Below are 18137 nucleotides of genomic sequence, written 5' to 3'. Positions count from 1 at the left end.
TTGGAATTACCGGTAGAAAATTATTAAATCATTTCTCGAGTAACATAGGGCCAAAGTCAGGGTTTTTTTCTGTGCTTTTTATAGAGGTCGGCTGTTTCCGCGCTTCGTTGCGTATTTGATTAAAATAACGAAGACATGGGGATTGATGTGTGACTATCTCAAAAATGTCCCCTGATAGGCTGTCATCTTTTCCCTCAAAATCTTCAGACCCTAAGCTCTTAACTTTATCCTCTAAATTGGCTGTACTTTTCTCTACCACGTCTGAGTACACTCTGCTCTCCAAGACCATACAGATATCAAGCAAGTTTTTTGCTTCTGCAAGCGATTTAGCATTTATTAAAAGACTAAACATATATATACCAATCCTATATCTTTTGTCTTTCCCATTATATTGCTTTTTGCAGATCTCTTGACGCATTAAATGACTTTTACAAGACCGTATTACGCAAAAATCTAAATCAATTTCCTTTTGGGTTCCGTTAAGAATGTGCCAGCAGCGGTTTAAATATGTTGACATTGTGTCCTTATTAAATACATTCATAGCAGCTTGCAAAAGTACCAGTGACCTGTCGCTATTGATTTGAATCGGTGTATTATTACAGCCAAACAACTTCATCTCAAAATGTCTAACTGTGTTTAAAAGTTGTTCTGCTGAACTCTGCGTATGGTCATCTGTTATCATAAAGGCAATTAGAGCAGACGCATGAGGAGTTGATGACGAACTAATGGTTATTTCGTAATATAAAATGCGCTTTTTATTTATTTCTGAGTTAATCATGCTCCCTGTGGCATCCCAGAATGCTGGGGACGACTCTGTTATCTCGTGCCAGAGTCTTATGCCACCTTCAGTAAAACAGATGACCCTAAATGGATAAAGTTTAATGCTTTGAATGAACCCTTTAATCTTTTCATTGGACATGTCATCTACCTCCATTTTATCTTTTAGAAGCTGCAGGGATTTAATTTAATCTATATCCATGTAACTTTGTAAATGTTGTTCTGATTTAATTTTCCTTAAAATTGAAGAGTCTGTTCCTATTCCACTCCTATTTTGTGCCGCCAGTGATTTCATATTTGCCTCTGCCAAAAGGTTATTATATAATTTATAAGCTGGAATGTTTTGCATTGCAGCAGCAAGCTTTTTTCTTTCTGGCTCCCTAAACGGACGAGCTTTAAGTTTTTCTCCAGAATGAAATATGTGACCCTCAAAGTAAATTTCAAATTTTGGCTCTATTTTTTCTCTCATTATTACACTAAATGTCATAGCACATTCTTTATGCGAGCAGTAGCCTTCAATTATTAGGTATGGTGTTTTTCTTTGTCTTTTTTCTGCTATGCTAAACCTATGACTTTTAAATACTATTGGGCAGTATGGATTAAATTCAGAAATCTCTGAAGTAAATAGTTCTTGCCAGAAATGTTTTTGAAAATATCTACCCTTTTTAAATTTATGACATTGCTCCCATTTGTCAAGAGGAAGTGTAAATATACTGTTTTCTGGAACAGGTTTTGTAAATGGCCTAAGACTAGCTTCATTGGATAAAATGCATTTTACCGTTTCTTCACTAATTTCAGTTTTCTCTAAAGCTGCATGTCCTTTCTCCTCTTCCCTGTTCTCTGCTAGTGTGTCTGCTAATGTGTCTGCAAAAGTGTCTGCAAATGTGTCTGACGGTGTGTCTGTCTGTATGTGTCTGTGTTTTGATGTGCATACAGGTGTAGATGGTAGGTGGTGTACATGCTGGTGTATTTGTGAGGTGTATGTTTTGACCTATGTCATCAGCACCCGACTCTACACAAGTTGAAGTTTCACTATTAATGTTTGTTTTGATACTAGTCTGTCCAAAGTCATATTTGTCTGAAGTCATCCTTACATTAGTTATTTGATCCAGTGTCTCTTTAAAGTTAACAGTGTTGGGACATTTTATTATTGTATATCCTTTCTTCATTGGATTTATCTGTTTGCACGAATTAGAAGAACAAATATACCCTACAGAATCTGTGTCGACTTTTGTGTCAGAGTTTGTTAAGCCAGAGAATGTCTAATAAGTGCTCTGGTTAAGCCGTCGCATGAAATACTTAGCCTACGCATTGCATTAGGTCTGAGCACCACTGGAGAAAACGCTAACATGCAGTAAGCTAATGTTTAACTAAGTTAAGCTAACGTGTGCTTCTAACTTAGCCACTAAAGGCTGATAGGCTACATTGTGCACATAAATCATGACAGGGGAAAGAAAAACATTTTAATATGATAAATAAATGGTTTGGTATGTTTTGACAAGCAACATGTCAGGTCGAGTACCGTGGCTGAGTTGAGAGGTGGGCTATGTCGTCATAAAGTTGCCGGCTTCGCACCTACAGGCGTCTACACGGCCAAAGTTAGCCGGCGGTTTCAAAAGTTCCCACTTCGGAAGCCGGTTTCAAAAGCTATCGGTTTCAGTCTCCTAAACTGCCGGCGTCGTGTACATGCAAGGCGTAACCGTTAACAAAACCTCACCGGTTTCACAAAAACCGGCGTCGTGTGCACGGCCCCTGAGAGACAAGCTCTTGCAGATATGTGTGGACGCTCACCTGGTATCCTGGATTACAGATTACCTAACCAAGCGGCCACAGTTCGTCAGACTGAAGAACTGTTTCTCTGACACTGTCATCAGCAGCACCGGAGCTCCATAGGGAACTGTGCTCTCTCCAGTCCTGTTCACCCTGTACACATCTGACTTCTGCTACAACACTGATTCATGCCACATGCAGAAGTTCTCTGATGATACTGCAATTGTGGGGTGTATCAGGAATGAGCAAGAGGAGGAGTACAGGAGCCTGGTGGAGGACTTGTGCAATGGTGCAAACTCAACCACCTTCAACTCAACACTTCAAAGACCAAGGAGATGGTGGTGGATTTCCGCAAGTCAAAGCCCGCTTATGGAATCAGAACAATGCCATAAAGATTGTGTGCCCGTGAAAAGATATTCACATGTGTAATAGAGTTTTGTCTTCGAGAATATGATTTGCACAAGTGTACCGTTTTGTAACTGTGGAATTAATTTGTCTGTGTGCAAAAAAAATGCGTACCTGCAGAAATATTTTGTGCACTTGTGAAAAACATTTGTCCACAGGGATTTAGTTTGAATGTGTGTGGAACAGCTTTATAGCTACAGGCATAGGAGAAGTGCGACATCTATCTTTCGTGTGCAAACTGGATCTACGAAGCTACAAAACTTTTTTACAGACACTAATTTTGGCAGTGTTTTGTCGTCGTTTCTGAAGAGCCAATCAGCGAATTTTTCTGTCTTGACAGCAAAGATTCTAGAACAGCTCTGTTCTAGAATCTTTGCTTGACAGTTTCTGCAAAGCCAATCAACACATTGCATCGCCTACTGACTAGCTAATGAGGGGACTAGGCTAGTGGTTTAGGGCGCGATTTTTTCCCCTCTCCCTTTCTGTTTTTGTTAGTCTAACTTTTTTTTTTACTCAAGTAACGGATGGGATTTTTGATGTAGCGAAGTACAATACTTCACTCAAAATGTAAAATACCGATTTTATAAACTACTTAAAGGGGAACTTGGCAACTATTTCAACGTAATAAACCCGTTTAGAAATCATTCGGATGGTTAAATGACCTGTTCCGGTGAAAATGGTGACTTTCCCCGCTGCGCCTAGCGTCCCCAGGCGGAAAACCAACCTTGCAACATTGAGACTTAACCGTCCCGAAAAGAGAAGTGAGAAACAAGAAACTCGTTTTAAATCGTGTTTCTTACCTTGTAACATCCACATAGTTCTGCCAAACTTATGCTAACCGTTCGCTAGCTTGTAAACAAATCCATGTGCTTTATCGTTACCTTTTCCCAGTTTGAAATAGCATAATGCACAATTTCTCCAGCAGAGGGGGAAATCCAGCCAAGTTTCCCTTTAAAAAATACAAAATACACAGAAAAACTACTCAATACAGTAACGTGAGTAAATGTATTTTGTTACTTTCCACCTCTGAAAGGTTGTAAAAGTAGCCAAATAAAAGTTCGTTATATCAACCCACCCGACCTACCAATTAGGCCTAGGCTATGTGCATTAAATATCAACCCCACCCGAGGCAACCAGCAAATTGCGATCTTTAACTGCAATAATTTTTAACACTTAAAGCCTCGGTTGCTAGGTTACGATAAACAAACTCAAAGATCGTAATTCTTGATTCTTCTTGCTTGCTACGGTTTTATGCGTTCACTAAACAAAGATTATGGAAATTAAACACCACAGTTCCATCAAAAACCTTGTTGTAAAAGGCATAACTTGTTAGATTTACGACCTAAATTTGCTAGCTCTGCGCCTGCCGACCAGCTCTGTTCTAGAATCTTTGCTGCCGACCCTGGTCGAGAGCTGTGACGCAGGACGTCCCCTCATTGGCTAGTCAGTAGGCGATGCAATGCATTGATTGGCTCTGCAGAAACTGTCAAGACAGTGCCAAAATTCGCTGATTGGCTCTTCAGAAACGACGACAAAACACTGCCAAAATTCGTGTCTGTAAAAAAGTTTTGTAGCTTCGTAGATCCAGTTTGCACACGAAAGATAGATGTATGGAAAGCGATTTTAACATTTACCCGCTAAGTGTGATACAAGGATACAAGGAAGTTTATTGTCACATGCATATAGTTACTGGAAGTAAGAAATGCAGTGAAATTATGTCTGGTGTCAGCCTATTTGTGCATTTATGGGGGGGGGGGGGGAGATTAAGTGGCAAGGGCTGCATAAGAAAGGTGGGGGAGGATTGGGATTTTTTTTGGGGGGGGCACCAACAAGGAGCACCCAAGAGCAACAGGGGCAAGGAAAAACTCCCTTACCAAGGAAGAAACCTTGGGCAGATCCACGGCTCAAGGGGCTAACCCAACTGCCAGGGGTCTTGGTGTGTGTGTTGGGGGGATGATAGGGGAGATGGGATAATGTGCTGTGTATATGGGGAGAGGGCAGTGTGTATGTGGGGAGAGGGCAGTGTGCAATATGTGTGTTGGAGAAGCTTCCTCATGAGACAATGTGCTGTGTATGGGGGGCGGGGGCAGTGTGCTGTAAGTATGTTGGGATGTGTGTTGGAGAAGCTTCCTGATGAAATAATGTGCTGTGTAGGGAGGGGGGGCAGTGTACTGCAAGTATGATGAAGGGACTTACTATTGCAAGCAGAGTACTGTATGTATGATGTATGTGAGTGATGACAGTGAAGATGTGTGTGTGGGCGGGAGGGGAGTGGAGCAGTGACTGTGTGTGTGTGTGTGTAGTGTGTGTGTGGGTAGGTGGGGGCAGTGTGCTGTAAGTATGTAGAGGATGTGTGTTGGAGAATTATTTGTTTGACTATCTGGAATTAACATTGTAGATATCAACAACGTCTTTCTGACTAGTCGCAATTACATTTTGGATAGTTGGAATTGTCATTCAAGATATCTGTAACGTAATTGTGACTAGTCGAAACGTCAGATAGAGATATCTGAAATTTAGTTTTGACTAGGCAAAACTGAACTAGATGTACCGCAGAGCAGCACAAAATATGACCGCCGCCCAGTCCAGCACATTTTTTCCACAAAAAGAAATCACGCTGAAAGGCCTATATGATTCTAACTGTCTCACTAAATTGCATTATCCACACTCAATTCTCACTGGTATCTGCTAGACAACAAGTACCAAAACATGATTAGTTCATAGATTTCACATGTAAAATTAATTTTATACAACCCCACCTCCATCTTGCCTGTTCATAATTCTGAGAAATTCTTGATTGTTTGTGTTATGTTTATGTTATGTGTGTGGGGGTGTGTGTTTGTGTGTGTGCCTGCCTATGTGCCTGTGCATGCAAGCGTACATATGTCTACTGTGTGAGTATGTGTCATACGTATGATTACTGTGAATGTATGTGTGTGTGTGTGTGTATCTGTTTGTGCACATGTGTGCACATGAAATGGGTTAACATGACCCCTGGAGGCAAACATACGGAAAAAAATGGTCATCCTAGGCCCTACAGTTCTCAAGATATTCACAGAGAACTGTGTCTGCCCTACCCTCCTTTCGGGGGGTCCAGTCCAGCGGGGGGGCTACAGATCAAAACGAAAAATGACGGTTCCATGCTATCCATGTGGGGGTACATGCCCACCAAGTTTCGTGTACCCCGGTCTTTCAGTGTCCCGGGAATCCTTGTTGGTGTACATCACTAAATGTACACATAAATTATTTTATTGTAAGGCCCCCCATGAACGAAAGTACACAAAACTTGGCATGCATTCGGAGGGTGTCATAATGATCCTACACATTTAATTTCGTGCAGTTTTGACCTTGTCAGCCAGAGATATTGTGATGAAAACACCTAATTTTTTGCTTTTTAATTTTTAACTAGGTGGCGCTATACATGAAATAAGTGGTAATGGGATGGGTTGACATGCCCCCTTAAGACCAACATACATAAAAAAGGTGGACCTCCTAGGCCCTACGGTTCTCGAGATATTCACAGAAAACTGTCTCCGGCCACCTACAGGCCAGTTGGTGTATAGTAACATAAATTAATTTATTGTGTGGCCCCCCATAAACGGAATTCCACAAAACTTGACGTGCATACAGAGGGTGTCATAATGATCCTACACTTCCAATTTCGTGCAGTTTTGACTATGTTAGGTCACAGATACCTTCAATTACAACACCTCATTTTTACTTTTTTGTGTTTAACTAGGTGACGCTAGGTTCCTAAACCCCACGGTTTTCGAGATATTCACAGGAAACTGTGTCTGCCCTACCCTCCTTTCGGGGGGTCCAGTCCAGCGGGGGGGCGACAGATCAAAACGAAAAACGATGGTTCCATGCTATCCATGTGGGGTTACATGCCCACCAAGTTTCGTGTACCCCGGTCTTTCAGTGTCCCGGGAATCATTGACGGAAATTTGGGCATGTGAAAAAGAAAAAAAGAAAAAAATCTGACTACACCTATAGCTTCGCTGCGCGGCGGTCATAATTACAGATATCCGTCATCACATCATTGAAAACAACATTCAACTCGTCACACATCTTAAATGGCAATTGCAGATATCTTTAATTCAGTTTTGACTAGGCAGAATGAAAGGTGAAGATATCTCAAACGTCATTATGACTAGTGCAAATTATTGTGCAAGACGTTACTCTTTAGTTCTGTAGCAGAGCCCACCTACTTATTAGACATTCTCTGTCAGCTAATTTCCCCTCCCCAACATAATCGAAGAAAAAGTGGGCTTATTTCCTTATTTCTTGGCGTCTGAGAGACTTACAGTTTTTGCAGCCCAACTACTTTTAGGGCAGAAAATCCGATCCTAATCGTAACAAAAATTATAGGGATCCAGCAGCTTTGGACCCCTAAAGATAGGCCTAGCCCTTAAGCTGAAGAGACATATAAGCACAGGAATGAGCCATCTATTTGTCCATGTCAGATGTTCACAGGTGTAAAATAATCGTGTTATGAAATATGTCAGCACAAATCATTTATTAATAATTTTCACATCCAAATATTTATACAATTTAGCTGTGCCATACTTCAATGAACCTTGCTGTGGTTCAAACAAATGATAATAGTTTTTGATTTACGTTGTGGTGTTTAATATGTGTTGTGACCATATGTGTACAGGTATTGGTTAATCAAAGTCTTTAAATCTTCACAACCTGGTCAAGAACCGTCTTTAGTTAGGGTCTGCAACACGGTCCTCAACACCGAGACAAATTCTTGAATCGCTGACTCATTTTCAGGCAACAGTTTTAAAGACACCACAAGACCAGCGCTCTCGACCCCCTCAGACTCATCTTGCAGCAGCTCTGCCAGGATTAGAGTTCCTGAGCTGTGGGTGTACAGGTAGGCTTTCCAGGGTGTAGTCTTTTCCCGGCTGAAGGCCAGAGTCTGGATCTTGACCAACTGTAGGGCAGCCTGGAGAGTCTCCGGAGAGGAGGGGGGTACCTGGAAGCCAAGCGCCTCTTTGTATGTGATGCAGAGCTCCAGCCAGTGTCTCTCAAAGGCCTCGTGTGACAGCAGGGGCCCCAGGGATAGACCCAGGGGTTGCTGCCCCTCCTCTGGTATGGACAAGGGTTCATCTATGGCTTCTGTTTGGAAAAAAAGAAATATATATATATATATATATATATATATATATATATATATATATATATATATATATATATATATATATATATATATCAGAGAATATATATCATTGTTGTTTTTTGCAAATTCCCCTTTAGGGATCAATTATATACTCCATATTTCTATTTCTCTTTTTCTTCTTAGGCCTAAAAAAAAGTTTGGTTCCTGTTGGTTGTCAGAGGTCATGGGTCGGTAGGGAATTTCTTTTTCTTTTTCCCCCAGTGGCGGCGAGGGATAGGTAGGAAATCAGTCCCTCCAGGATTTCGCAAGGATTTTTTGAGATTGTTGCGACATAAAATGCCTGATTTCGCAACAACTTTTCTAAAAAATTGCGATGGAAGTTGCGGTGTTTTTAGCTGTTTCTTGCGGAGAAATGTGTGAGAGGAAGTGAAAATTGCAAAAATAGTTGCGATTTTTTTTTTTTTTTTTTTTTAAATTGAGGGCAATTAAGGTTAGTAAGACCAAAATCACACTGATCATCTTGATGCTTATTAAAAAGGATAAGTAAAGGTAAATAGTAAGGGTTACAGAAAATCAAAGTAGGCTACTTTATTTGTGTAAATGCTTTGACTGGGGTAATTCACAAAGCAGTATAACCAGGGTTCCCACTCTAAGTGAAATGTAAAATTCCATGACTTTTCCCTGACAAAAAAACTAAATTTCCATGACCTACTTTATAATGAAGGGTACAAGATTTCAGAACAGTCGTGCAGCGTTCAAGAATTGTTTTACTGTTTTTAGAGCGAGAGATGAATAAATGGGTATTGAATGAACAACGTTGGGCTAACCACAACTACCTAAGCAAGCAGTTAATAACCAGCTAATAACCAGATATACACCAATTCTGAATTCAAAATTCCCTGATATTCCATGACTTTGACCCCAAAATTATAAAATTCCCTGACTTTCCATGGAATAGGCTTTTCCAAAATTCCATGATATTCCAGAAATTCCATGACCCTTGGGAACCCTGTATAACGAACACGTTATAGGGCAGTCTCTGTGGTGTCTGCAGAAGTAAGTGTGGCATCTGGCTCAATATTCTGCGCGAGGCACTATTGTGGTAGGTGAAATAAGTAAAAGTTCATTTGGGTAGGGGCTTCTGAATGTGTTTTTACCTTGGATTTTGGCACAAGGGATTATAACATCTAATCCTGTATAATGCAAAGTAATTATGCACTTGTAAATTGAAAATTGTAAATGGTCTGTCTCTCTCTAGATTGGACATGCTTACCAGCCAAGACATCCCCCTGGGAGCTGTGGCCCAGCTGGTCAGAGGCGACCGTGTCAGATGACACTGGGGCTATGTCACCACCACACAGAGTGCTGAGAGTGTTGAATTTTGAGGCCCAGTTGTTGATGGACTCTTGTGGACGACCTATAAGGACTCCCATGCAAGGGTCAGACTTTGGACCCTGAAACACCCGTCGTGTCTCTTCCACTCCACACTCTAACAGGCGGTAGCAGAAAAGGGCGCGGTCCCGAACATTCATATCACTCTCCTCTTCTGTGAAACAGGGAAATAATAAAGCAGTTTAGCAAGTTAAGGGAACATGATTATGATACATTTCAGTGATATGGATCTATTCTGTGTGGACATCCAGTTATTCCTGACAAGTTTAGCAGAAACATAATCATTGCTTGTTCTACTTTCCATGGACAGGGCATTATACCTATGCAGTAGTGCAATAAACGTCCAAGCATGTCCTGCATCTCCGCTGGTCGTAGCAGAAACAGACGCACCGTAGCGGTCAGGAGCTCCAGCTTGACCATGGAAGATGTTTCAGCCTTCAGTCCATCAATGTGGCTCTCAAGTACGTATGGGGAACTGCTGATCTGGTCTCCATGCATGCCCAGAAGCCAGAGCAAAGCCTGTTTCCCCTTCAAACAACAAAGGAGAATATACCTAATAAACATAACCCTTAGAATGTCCCTTCTTGAATTTCCCCTTGGGGATCAAATAAAGTATCTATCTATCTGTCAATCTAGAAACACTCTTCAATAATGAAACAATTATATGGTGGGAAACAAGCACAAACTCTTTGGTTACAAGGGTGAAAGCTCCAGATGGAATAGGATAACAAGCCTGTTATGTAGGCAGATAGCTGTGCAGTATTGTAAAAAAGTAGTTCCTCGAGTCTGCCTTCTCACCTCGCTATCCTGTAGGTTCTCCTCACAACCCTCAATGGCCAGGCACACGGCAGCCGTGCTCTGGGGGCAAAGCCACACCAGGTCCCTGAAAGTCTGCACCACCGCTGGAGGGGGTCACACAAGAACCACAAAAGGACAATAGTTATTTCATCTACTGTCAGCATTAGAATGTTTATAGTTGATGCAATTCCTAGGATTCCTTTGTTGTAAATTCAAAAAATGCTTTACTGTGTCAGATTTCGTTCAGATTGCATTTGTTCATATTTTTCATGCCTTTACAGCAGAAGCACTGCAGACAACCCCCTGCCAAGTATTTGTGCTTCTATCTCTGTTTTTTTTTTCCATTTCACTATACAGGTGCACAGGGAGTGTCTTGGCGTTATACCTTTATAGATCTAATTATAGAATTGCTGGGCATCTTTGTGGACTTAGTGCTCTCTTGCACTTCTCACACACCTTTATCTCACCCTAAGGTCCCATAAACAGACACACTCAAATTCATCGCTAGGACGCTAGGAAAGCAGTTCATTCCAGATCAGAGTGGTTCCCATGAGTGGCAAGGCAGATGGAGAGAGAGAAGGTAGATGAGTCATTTATCCAGCAGTACTCTCAGTATAGCTCACATTTCTTTTTTTCAGTTATTAAAAGGAAATGCCTGCCCAAGTGAGTAAGCCATATCCACACTGATCACATAGGGTACCGTAGGCCTACCTCTTGTCTATCTGTCAGAGTTAGGGCTGTTCAAAGTCACCCTGGGCAGCATTGCTAAATTCTGGCTCTCGCAGTCGAGTTATCCAACATGCAGTGGTAGGTGCACATCTCGAATGTGCGGTTGCCTCACCAAGACCTAAAGGGTTTTTTAAGGGACATAAGGTGTCTGCTTCCTAATGTAAGCAGACTACCTTTCCGCCGCTACATCACCATTCTAAAAGTTTGAGAACCACTTGTGTAGTCTTTTTACACAATTGTATTTACTACTGAAATTGACTGTTGTTCAGCTTCCTGTATCCTTTCTTACCAGACGTGATGTGCTCTTGTTTCAACCCCAAAAGTCCTGTGAGGATGTCCAGACACTTCTCACTGTAGGTTCGCCCAATGTGGCCTTCAGAAAACAAAGAAGAGATGGTTAGATTTGTTTTGGTTTTGAATGAGCATAAAACGTTACATCATAATTGCCTGACTTTATGGTTGGCACTGTTCATGACTGCATGGGTGTCTCATGGCAGACACAAACTAGCACAAGAGTAAAAGTGCTGCGCAGTCATAAGCTAACAGGAATCCACTGACATGAACAAACACTTCAGCTAGTCTGACTTCTGACACATTATTTAATCAGAAAGGGCATTAGGACATGCAAAAAAGAGTTGATATGGGTAACAGGATGTAAGCCAACAGTAAAGCGAGCAAGTACACACGGACATACAATACTTGGAGTGTGGGAGAAATGCCATGCCTGGCGACAACAGATTTGATAAGAGTGTTATTACTACAAAGCCTCAAGTTCTTATAAGCTAGAATGATATTTAAAAATAGACTTTTAGTCCAGTGACGGCTATAGTTCTCATTGGTTATGGGGTTGGTAATATTACCTATGGCAGCGATGGCAGCTTGGGCAAGCTCTGGGGAAACATCGGTGCAATAGCCCCTCAACTCCTCAAGCACCAGCCCCACATTCTCATCATTGACCAGCTCCACTAGGATCTCCATCTTGTGAAACTTGATGTAAGCAGGCTCCGAGTAGCCGCAGAAGAAGCGCTTGTAGTGCACCCCAAACTGGGCCGGCTGGCTTCTCAGCACCTGTGGTCGGTAGGTTGAGTTCAGCACATTCTTACCCTCTATGGATTTTTATTGTTTATTTATAATAGTTTTTAATTACCGGTAGTGATCATTTTGTTACAATGACAAAGTTTTTTTTTTTTTCAATCTCCAAAAGGAGCTATTTACAACCTAGTTTAAAGTAACCCATCCAGTTGTAGGGAAAGACCTGTCATTATGTATGTGAAAAGGCTTAAAGTACAACTACACCCATGTCCTTACCAACGTAATGTTTCATCCCCTAGCCTGTCAGAGCATTACCTGTTGGACGTGGCATAGGCCAGCAAAGCGCAGTTCCCGCGACTGCGAACCACACATAGCCAGCAGGGGGCCTCGCGCCTGCTCCAGGGCATCAGCCTGCACCGCCGGGTGGGCGGCCGCCAGCTGCAGGAAGAGGTGAAGCGTGGCGGCCATGACATGGGCGTGGTTGCTGTGCAGCAGCCCGTCCAACAGGCTGAGGATGTCAAAGAGCTCGTCCTCGCTCCGAGGCTTGTAGCGGAGCAGGAACGTCAGCACCTCGCTCTGAGCCCAACTGTCCAACTCCTTCAGTCTGAAATTTGATTAAATTCATCGTCATTCAGCTTTACTTGCTGATACTGTTACTTTACTTACTGTTAAGTATGCAGACTAACGTGTGAAGAAACTTCAAAGGCAAACCTATTGAGGAGGTGGTGGGCGATGGGTTTGTTGATGACCACGCCCCCTTCATGCTTGAGAATTTCCTCGAGTGCACGGAGACAATTCACCATCACCACAGGGTCAGGATCCCTCAGCAGGCCATAGAGTTCATTCACGATGGTGGCGTCTGCCGGGTAAACACATGGGTGGAAATACCATTAAAAAAAAAAATTCAGAGATTGCAGCCCCTAGCCAAATGCCATATCTAACGTTAGCGTAAAGAAAAACTATTTATGTAACCTACCCATGACCCCAAAACAAACCGAAACTCTGTGTGGAATTTCTCTGGGAATACTGAAGGTAGGGGTGAGCTACAGTACCTCGCTATTGTGTTTCATTTAGTCCTTGGTTAAAATATAACATACGTTTTTTTGCACAAAAGCATCTGCTAATAAATGTAAATATAAACATAAACACAAACAAACATGACTTCCTGCGCAATCCCTGACTGCACCTTTAAGTTAGTACCTTGAAATACTAGAATCTAATGGACTAATGTTGGACTACTTTTTGCACCTTCACCATGACACCCACTCTCTTGAGCACCTTGCCAGGCACACATAACTAAGGACTATGGTTGGACTACTGTTTGCACCTTCACCATGACACTCACTCCCTTTAGCACCTCACCAGTCCTGGCCCTGTCACTACAAGCGTCTTATGCTTGATCACCCTCAAGCACATTGGACTTTCTTAATTTAACTTATATAGTGTATTTAGTTTTGTTAGTTTCTTATCTTATCTTCTACTGTCTTTATTGTACAGTGGAGTTTAGTTATATGTTTATACTATACTAATGTTTACCATTTCTGTTGTAAGTGCATGTTGTGTGTTATGTCTGTATGCTACTGAGACCCTTGAATTTCCCCTTGAGGATCATCTCCAGCTGATAGATAGATAGATAGATAGATAGATAGATACTTTATTGATCCCCAGGGGAAATTCAATGTCTCAGTAGCATACAGACAACACACACACATTCACTAACAGCAGAAAAAGTAATTAAAAGTATATAATATAAAAACACAACTAAGCAATAAGGACAGTAGAAGATAAAGAATATACTAAATATACTAAAATACAAATTATACTAACTAACACTTAATCTAAATCAATTCTAAAAACAGTATCCACATAGTGGTGATTAATCAATCAAGAGGTGCTTGCAATGACTGAGGCAGGGACTGAGCCTGTGATTCTCTGTGCATAGTAAGGTAAGGTAAGGTGCTCTGTGTGAGTGAGTGTCACGGTGATAGTGGTCATGGTGATAGTGCAAATGAGTCACTATACCACACCAAAACAGGTTATAAGTGGGATTCTTTTAGTACCAATTTCAGCATTAGGTTGTAGACTCTGCATCTTAGCACAGCCAAGCACAGCCACTCTCCTCACATAGGAAGCTTTGTCCTTGAGTCCACTCAGGATAGGCTGGTGTATGTATTCAGTCATCCCTGGCATCCTGCAAAGATATGGCATTAAGCCTTTTGAATTAAAACAAATCACACATTCATTTTTTTTATCCTAATTGTCCCTTCCTCTCCCTATCCAACACAAACAAAAAAACACTGTGGTCACTCTGGTGTTATCATATATCTATGGGTGTTATTCTCAAAACAAGAATGGTGGGAGGAAGAGTACACTTTTGTTGGCTGCTGTGCAAATTTGTGCTACCTTACAAATGTAAGCGAAATTGCTATGAATCATATGGTAGCCTACTATGTTGATGCTTACAATGTCAGATTCTTTTCAACTGTCTTTGGAGTAATTTATACAGGATTCCCACCCTTTTTCACTGTCAAAATTTCAAAACCTTTCCATGACTTTTCAATGACCTTGAATGACATTGGCTTTTGACAGACTATAAGTCCATAATTGCTTACTTTACGGCTGATTATGTAATGTGACTTCAACAAGATTGGATAAATGTGCTATTTCCCCCACCAGGCGCATCACCAATAGTTGAAAACATTCAGAGCTTAGCCCGAACTCTGCAGTGGAAAAATAAAAAGAAATACCCTATGCCCTAACACGTATGCATGATCCGCCGTGTGACTTCTGAACAGTACCCTACCTATTATCCACCATCACCATGAAAACATTTAACTGACGTAACTGAAGTGGACATGGCTATATCACTCAAACATACTTTTAAAAAACTGAAATGTATCTGATCAGATTTCCAACATAGAATATTAGGCTTCCCTTCAGTGAGTGGAGGCAATGGTTCTCAAACAGTGGCATTGCACACACTGGTGTTTTTGGGTAAGAGCCAGGTTTACATAGCTGTCATATTTTGTAAAGATGTGCCTGGGAAATTCTTGCATTAGAGTGCCTTTTTACGAAAGCATAGAATCACTGAGCTCGACTTGCTAGCTAGATGAAGTACTCTCCTTCAGCAACCTGTAAGCCTAGATGAGGCAGTCACCTCAGTGGGGGCTCTTCATTGTTCCGACACCCCATTTTTCCGACGACTGAATGCGGTAATACACTTAAAACATCCCTGGCAAAATGGCCTGGCGGCACCCATTCCCCACAATTCTACATCTAGTAGGAAGGAAGCAATCACAGTCTGTGACATGATGTAGCCTTTGCTACCTCCTACATATATCCCTAGTATGACAAAAGGAAATGTCATGACTTTTCCAAAACTTTCAATGAATTTACTGAATTCAATGATTTCTCCAGGCCTGGAAAATGGGGTTTTACAATTCCATGACTTTTCCAGATTGTCTATCACCATGGAAGTCCTGTTTATAGGAGGAATTGAAGGAAGCAATTCAAAGTTGAGAGGCGCAAGGATCTTAGGTGGTTTAGTTGGAGACGTTTGTTCTTCTCTGTCAATTTGTGAGGTTCAAAAAGGTTCAATAATTACGGTAAAAAAACGTCTCATGAAACTGTATGCACTTGCTACATGTTAAAATGACACTGCATTATATAAGGGTTATTTGCACATCTATGTTTGGGAGATCCCTGCCTTAACTGACCTGAAGTTGCACATGTTCCTCAAGGCCAGGCCCCGCACCATGGGGTTGGGATCAGCGCAGTCCTTGCGGAGCGTGTTGATGGCCAGCAGGGCCAGGTCTGGTTTGAGGCTTGCATAGGTGCACATGTACAGGTAGACCAGTTTCTTCTGGACAATATCCACTGTGGCGCTGGCTTTCACCATGTCCATGAAGAGAGCGGAAACATCCAGGCCCTGTGTCATGGATCTGTCAAAGAAGACACCCATCAACATTGTCAGAATTTCACTGTTACAATAACTCACGCATAATAATATGAAAGTACATAGGAGAAAAGTGCTGCTGTAGCCTAAATAGTGAAGGTCATGGAGCATTCATGCGTTCATCCTAATTATGTAACTATAATTATAAATAAAGCTTTTGTAAATCAAGGTTTAATCTATATAAATATATATATAAAAATATAAAACATTTAGTGACAACAACTAAGTAACTGTGAAATTATAAAATAATTAATAAAACAAATTATTTCTCTGTCAGCCAATCCATAAAATTAGATCCATAAATTCATCTATAAAATCATACCATACACTGCATTTTAAAGTTATTTTTGTGGGATATTGCCCTCTGGTGGACACAAGGGATACTAAGAAAACATCTCAAGCACATCACTTCAGAACATTGAGACTCAAACAGTGTTGGTGCAGTAACAGGTAACATCTATCCTCTCTGACAATATTCTACAGATCACCAATACTGCAACAACACGTTTCTCACCTGATTACACGTAGGATATAGTTCCTGTAGCGGAGACGGTCAGACTGAATGTTGGGGTTCGAGAGAGCCCTCTTCAGCTCCTTAACCGTCTCATCTGAGCTTAAGTAAGGCATTGTTATGTAACCTTAAAAGTAAAGAAAACAAAATGACAAAAAATGTTTCAGTTTGTGACCACTGAAGTTCTATTAGGACATATCTTATCAAATGTCAAATGAACAACACTTCAAACCTCTCTTCAGTTGTGTTGTCAAAGGTGATTATGAGGCAACTTTTTGAGCACTGTTGCTAGGCCACCACATAACCAGTTCCATTTATTCTGATTGGATGATCATGACGATTTGTCTACTGATGATTAAAGTTCTCCAGAAAATAAATTGTTGCCCAATATCAATGGGAACATGCCAGAACCACAATAATGACGGTTGGTCAAAAAGTTGCCCCATGTATCATCAGCTAAAGACCAAATAATTCAAACATTAGAGTGTACAAGAAGTAAGGCTATGTCCACGCCCTGGATGTTGTGCATATGTAGTCAGAGCTAGAAGAGATGTACTGTACTCTGTATGGTGATTGAGCTTGCTTACTCATTTCTAGGCCTACTGAGTGGATACCATCAGATGAACAAAATTAACTTGTACAACATTGACAGTTAACAAAAGGCCATGAGGTTGAGGTATCACATAGTAGCGGTTTTTATTACTTTTATACTTCCTCTTCTGTTATTTGAGTTTCACACACCTGTCGTTACATTTGCATTTGACATCTGGTTGTTAAAATGTCAATATTTAACCAGCGGTGGTTTCCCAACACTTCTCAAGAGAACTTGACTTTGAATTGGTCTTTTATCCTAGTATGCTTTTTAAATGTGAAGTAGCCTGGAAGCAAATGTAATTTGCTGCCGCTAGGGTGCGTCTAGATTTTTAGGCTAGCCTACCCCTCTATTTGACAAGAGAACACTTATCATCTAGCCCCATAACATTTAATGTGAACATGTCCTTATGAAGAACTGTTATGGGGGGGGGGGGCAACCTTCACACACAACTGTTTTCCGAAGAAAAATGTAATGCAGTTACAAGCCACCATGTCATGTAGTAGTGTAGTGCAGGCAGGCAACGAAATGAAAACCTGATAAGCATTCAGTCAGTAACCTGCCAAGCTAGTCTTGTGTATTGAATTGTCATGATCTTAAAACCTTTGTCTATTATTGTATACACCTACCTTTGATCAAACAATGCAGAATTCAACGGAATATGTTATCGTCACGTTTGCATAACGTTGGCAGAAGCAGCAGCATCACCACCAACGTTGATCAAAACAAATGGCTAGCTGAAGTTCAAGCCCTACAGACGTCAGGAAAATATCTACATAAAAAACTCACCATACGCTGTTATAACAGATACGCTTACCGACATCTACACTTTCAGTCATGAGCGAAACGACGTTATCCTATGAAGTAAGAACTAAACACACACATTCAACACATAATTCTAATAGTTCAAGGGACTTTATTACTTCCGGCGCATATGTTGTCTGCGTTGAATCGAAGAAAATATTACAGTCATCTGAATTCAGTTATGGTAAAGTTTTCTTTATTTTTCATTTCATTATTGGTATTTAAATATATATTTTCATGTTTA

At 41.1% G+C, this 18137-nt stretch overlaps 1 protein-coding gene across 1 annotated transcript; it reads right to left on the bottom strand.

The window, feature by feature from the left end:
- Window positions 1–7456: 7456 nt before the first annotated feature.
- Window positions 7457–18009, bottom strand: ap4b1 (adaptor related protein complex 4 subunit beta 1). Its single transcript, XM_042096673.1, has 12 exons — window positions 17719–18009; window positions 16501–16624; window positions 15748–15972; window positions 14092–14222; window positions 12743–12890; window positions 12347–12635; window positions 11860–12067; window positions 11289–11372; window positions 10271–10374; window positions 9793–10000; window positions 9354–9626; window positions 7457–8079 (listed from the first exon to the last, which is right to left on the bottom strand). Exons 2-12 carry the CDS (start codon window positions 16611–16613, stop codon window positions 7652–7654), a joined length of 2211 nt encoding a protein of 736 aa, XP_041952607.1. The 5' UTR covers window positions 16614–16624; window positions 17719–18009; the 3' UTR covers window positions 7457–7651.
- Window positions 18010–18137: the final 128 nt, after the last annotated feature.

Source organism: Alosa sapidissima, chromosome 7, assembly GCF_018492685.1.
Source record: "Alosa sapidissima isolate fAloSap1 chromosome 7, fAloSap1.pri, whole genome shotgun sequence".
NCBI lineage: Eukaryota > Metazoa > Chordata > Actinopteri > Clupeiformes > Clupeidae > Alosa > Alosa sapidissima.
This window is presented reverse-complemented; position numbering and strand designations above follow the sequence as displayed.

Bases quoted from the DNA above. Each gene is read 5' to 3' on its own strand.
- ap4b1 (XM_042096673.1), bottom strand. From the start codon at position 16,613: ATGCCTTACTTAAGCTCAGATGAGACGGTTAAGGAGCTGAAGAGGGCT. The intron at 12,891-14,091 runs GTACTAAAAGAA...TTTACCCGGCAG, and splicing joins ACAACCTAATGCTGAAATTG to ACGCCACCATCGTGAATGAA. The intron at 12,636-12,742 runs GTTTGCCTTTGA...ATCAAATTTCAG, and splicing joins GCCCACCACCTCCTCAATAG to ACTGAAGGAGTTGGACAGTT.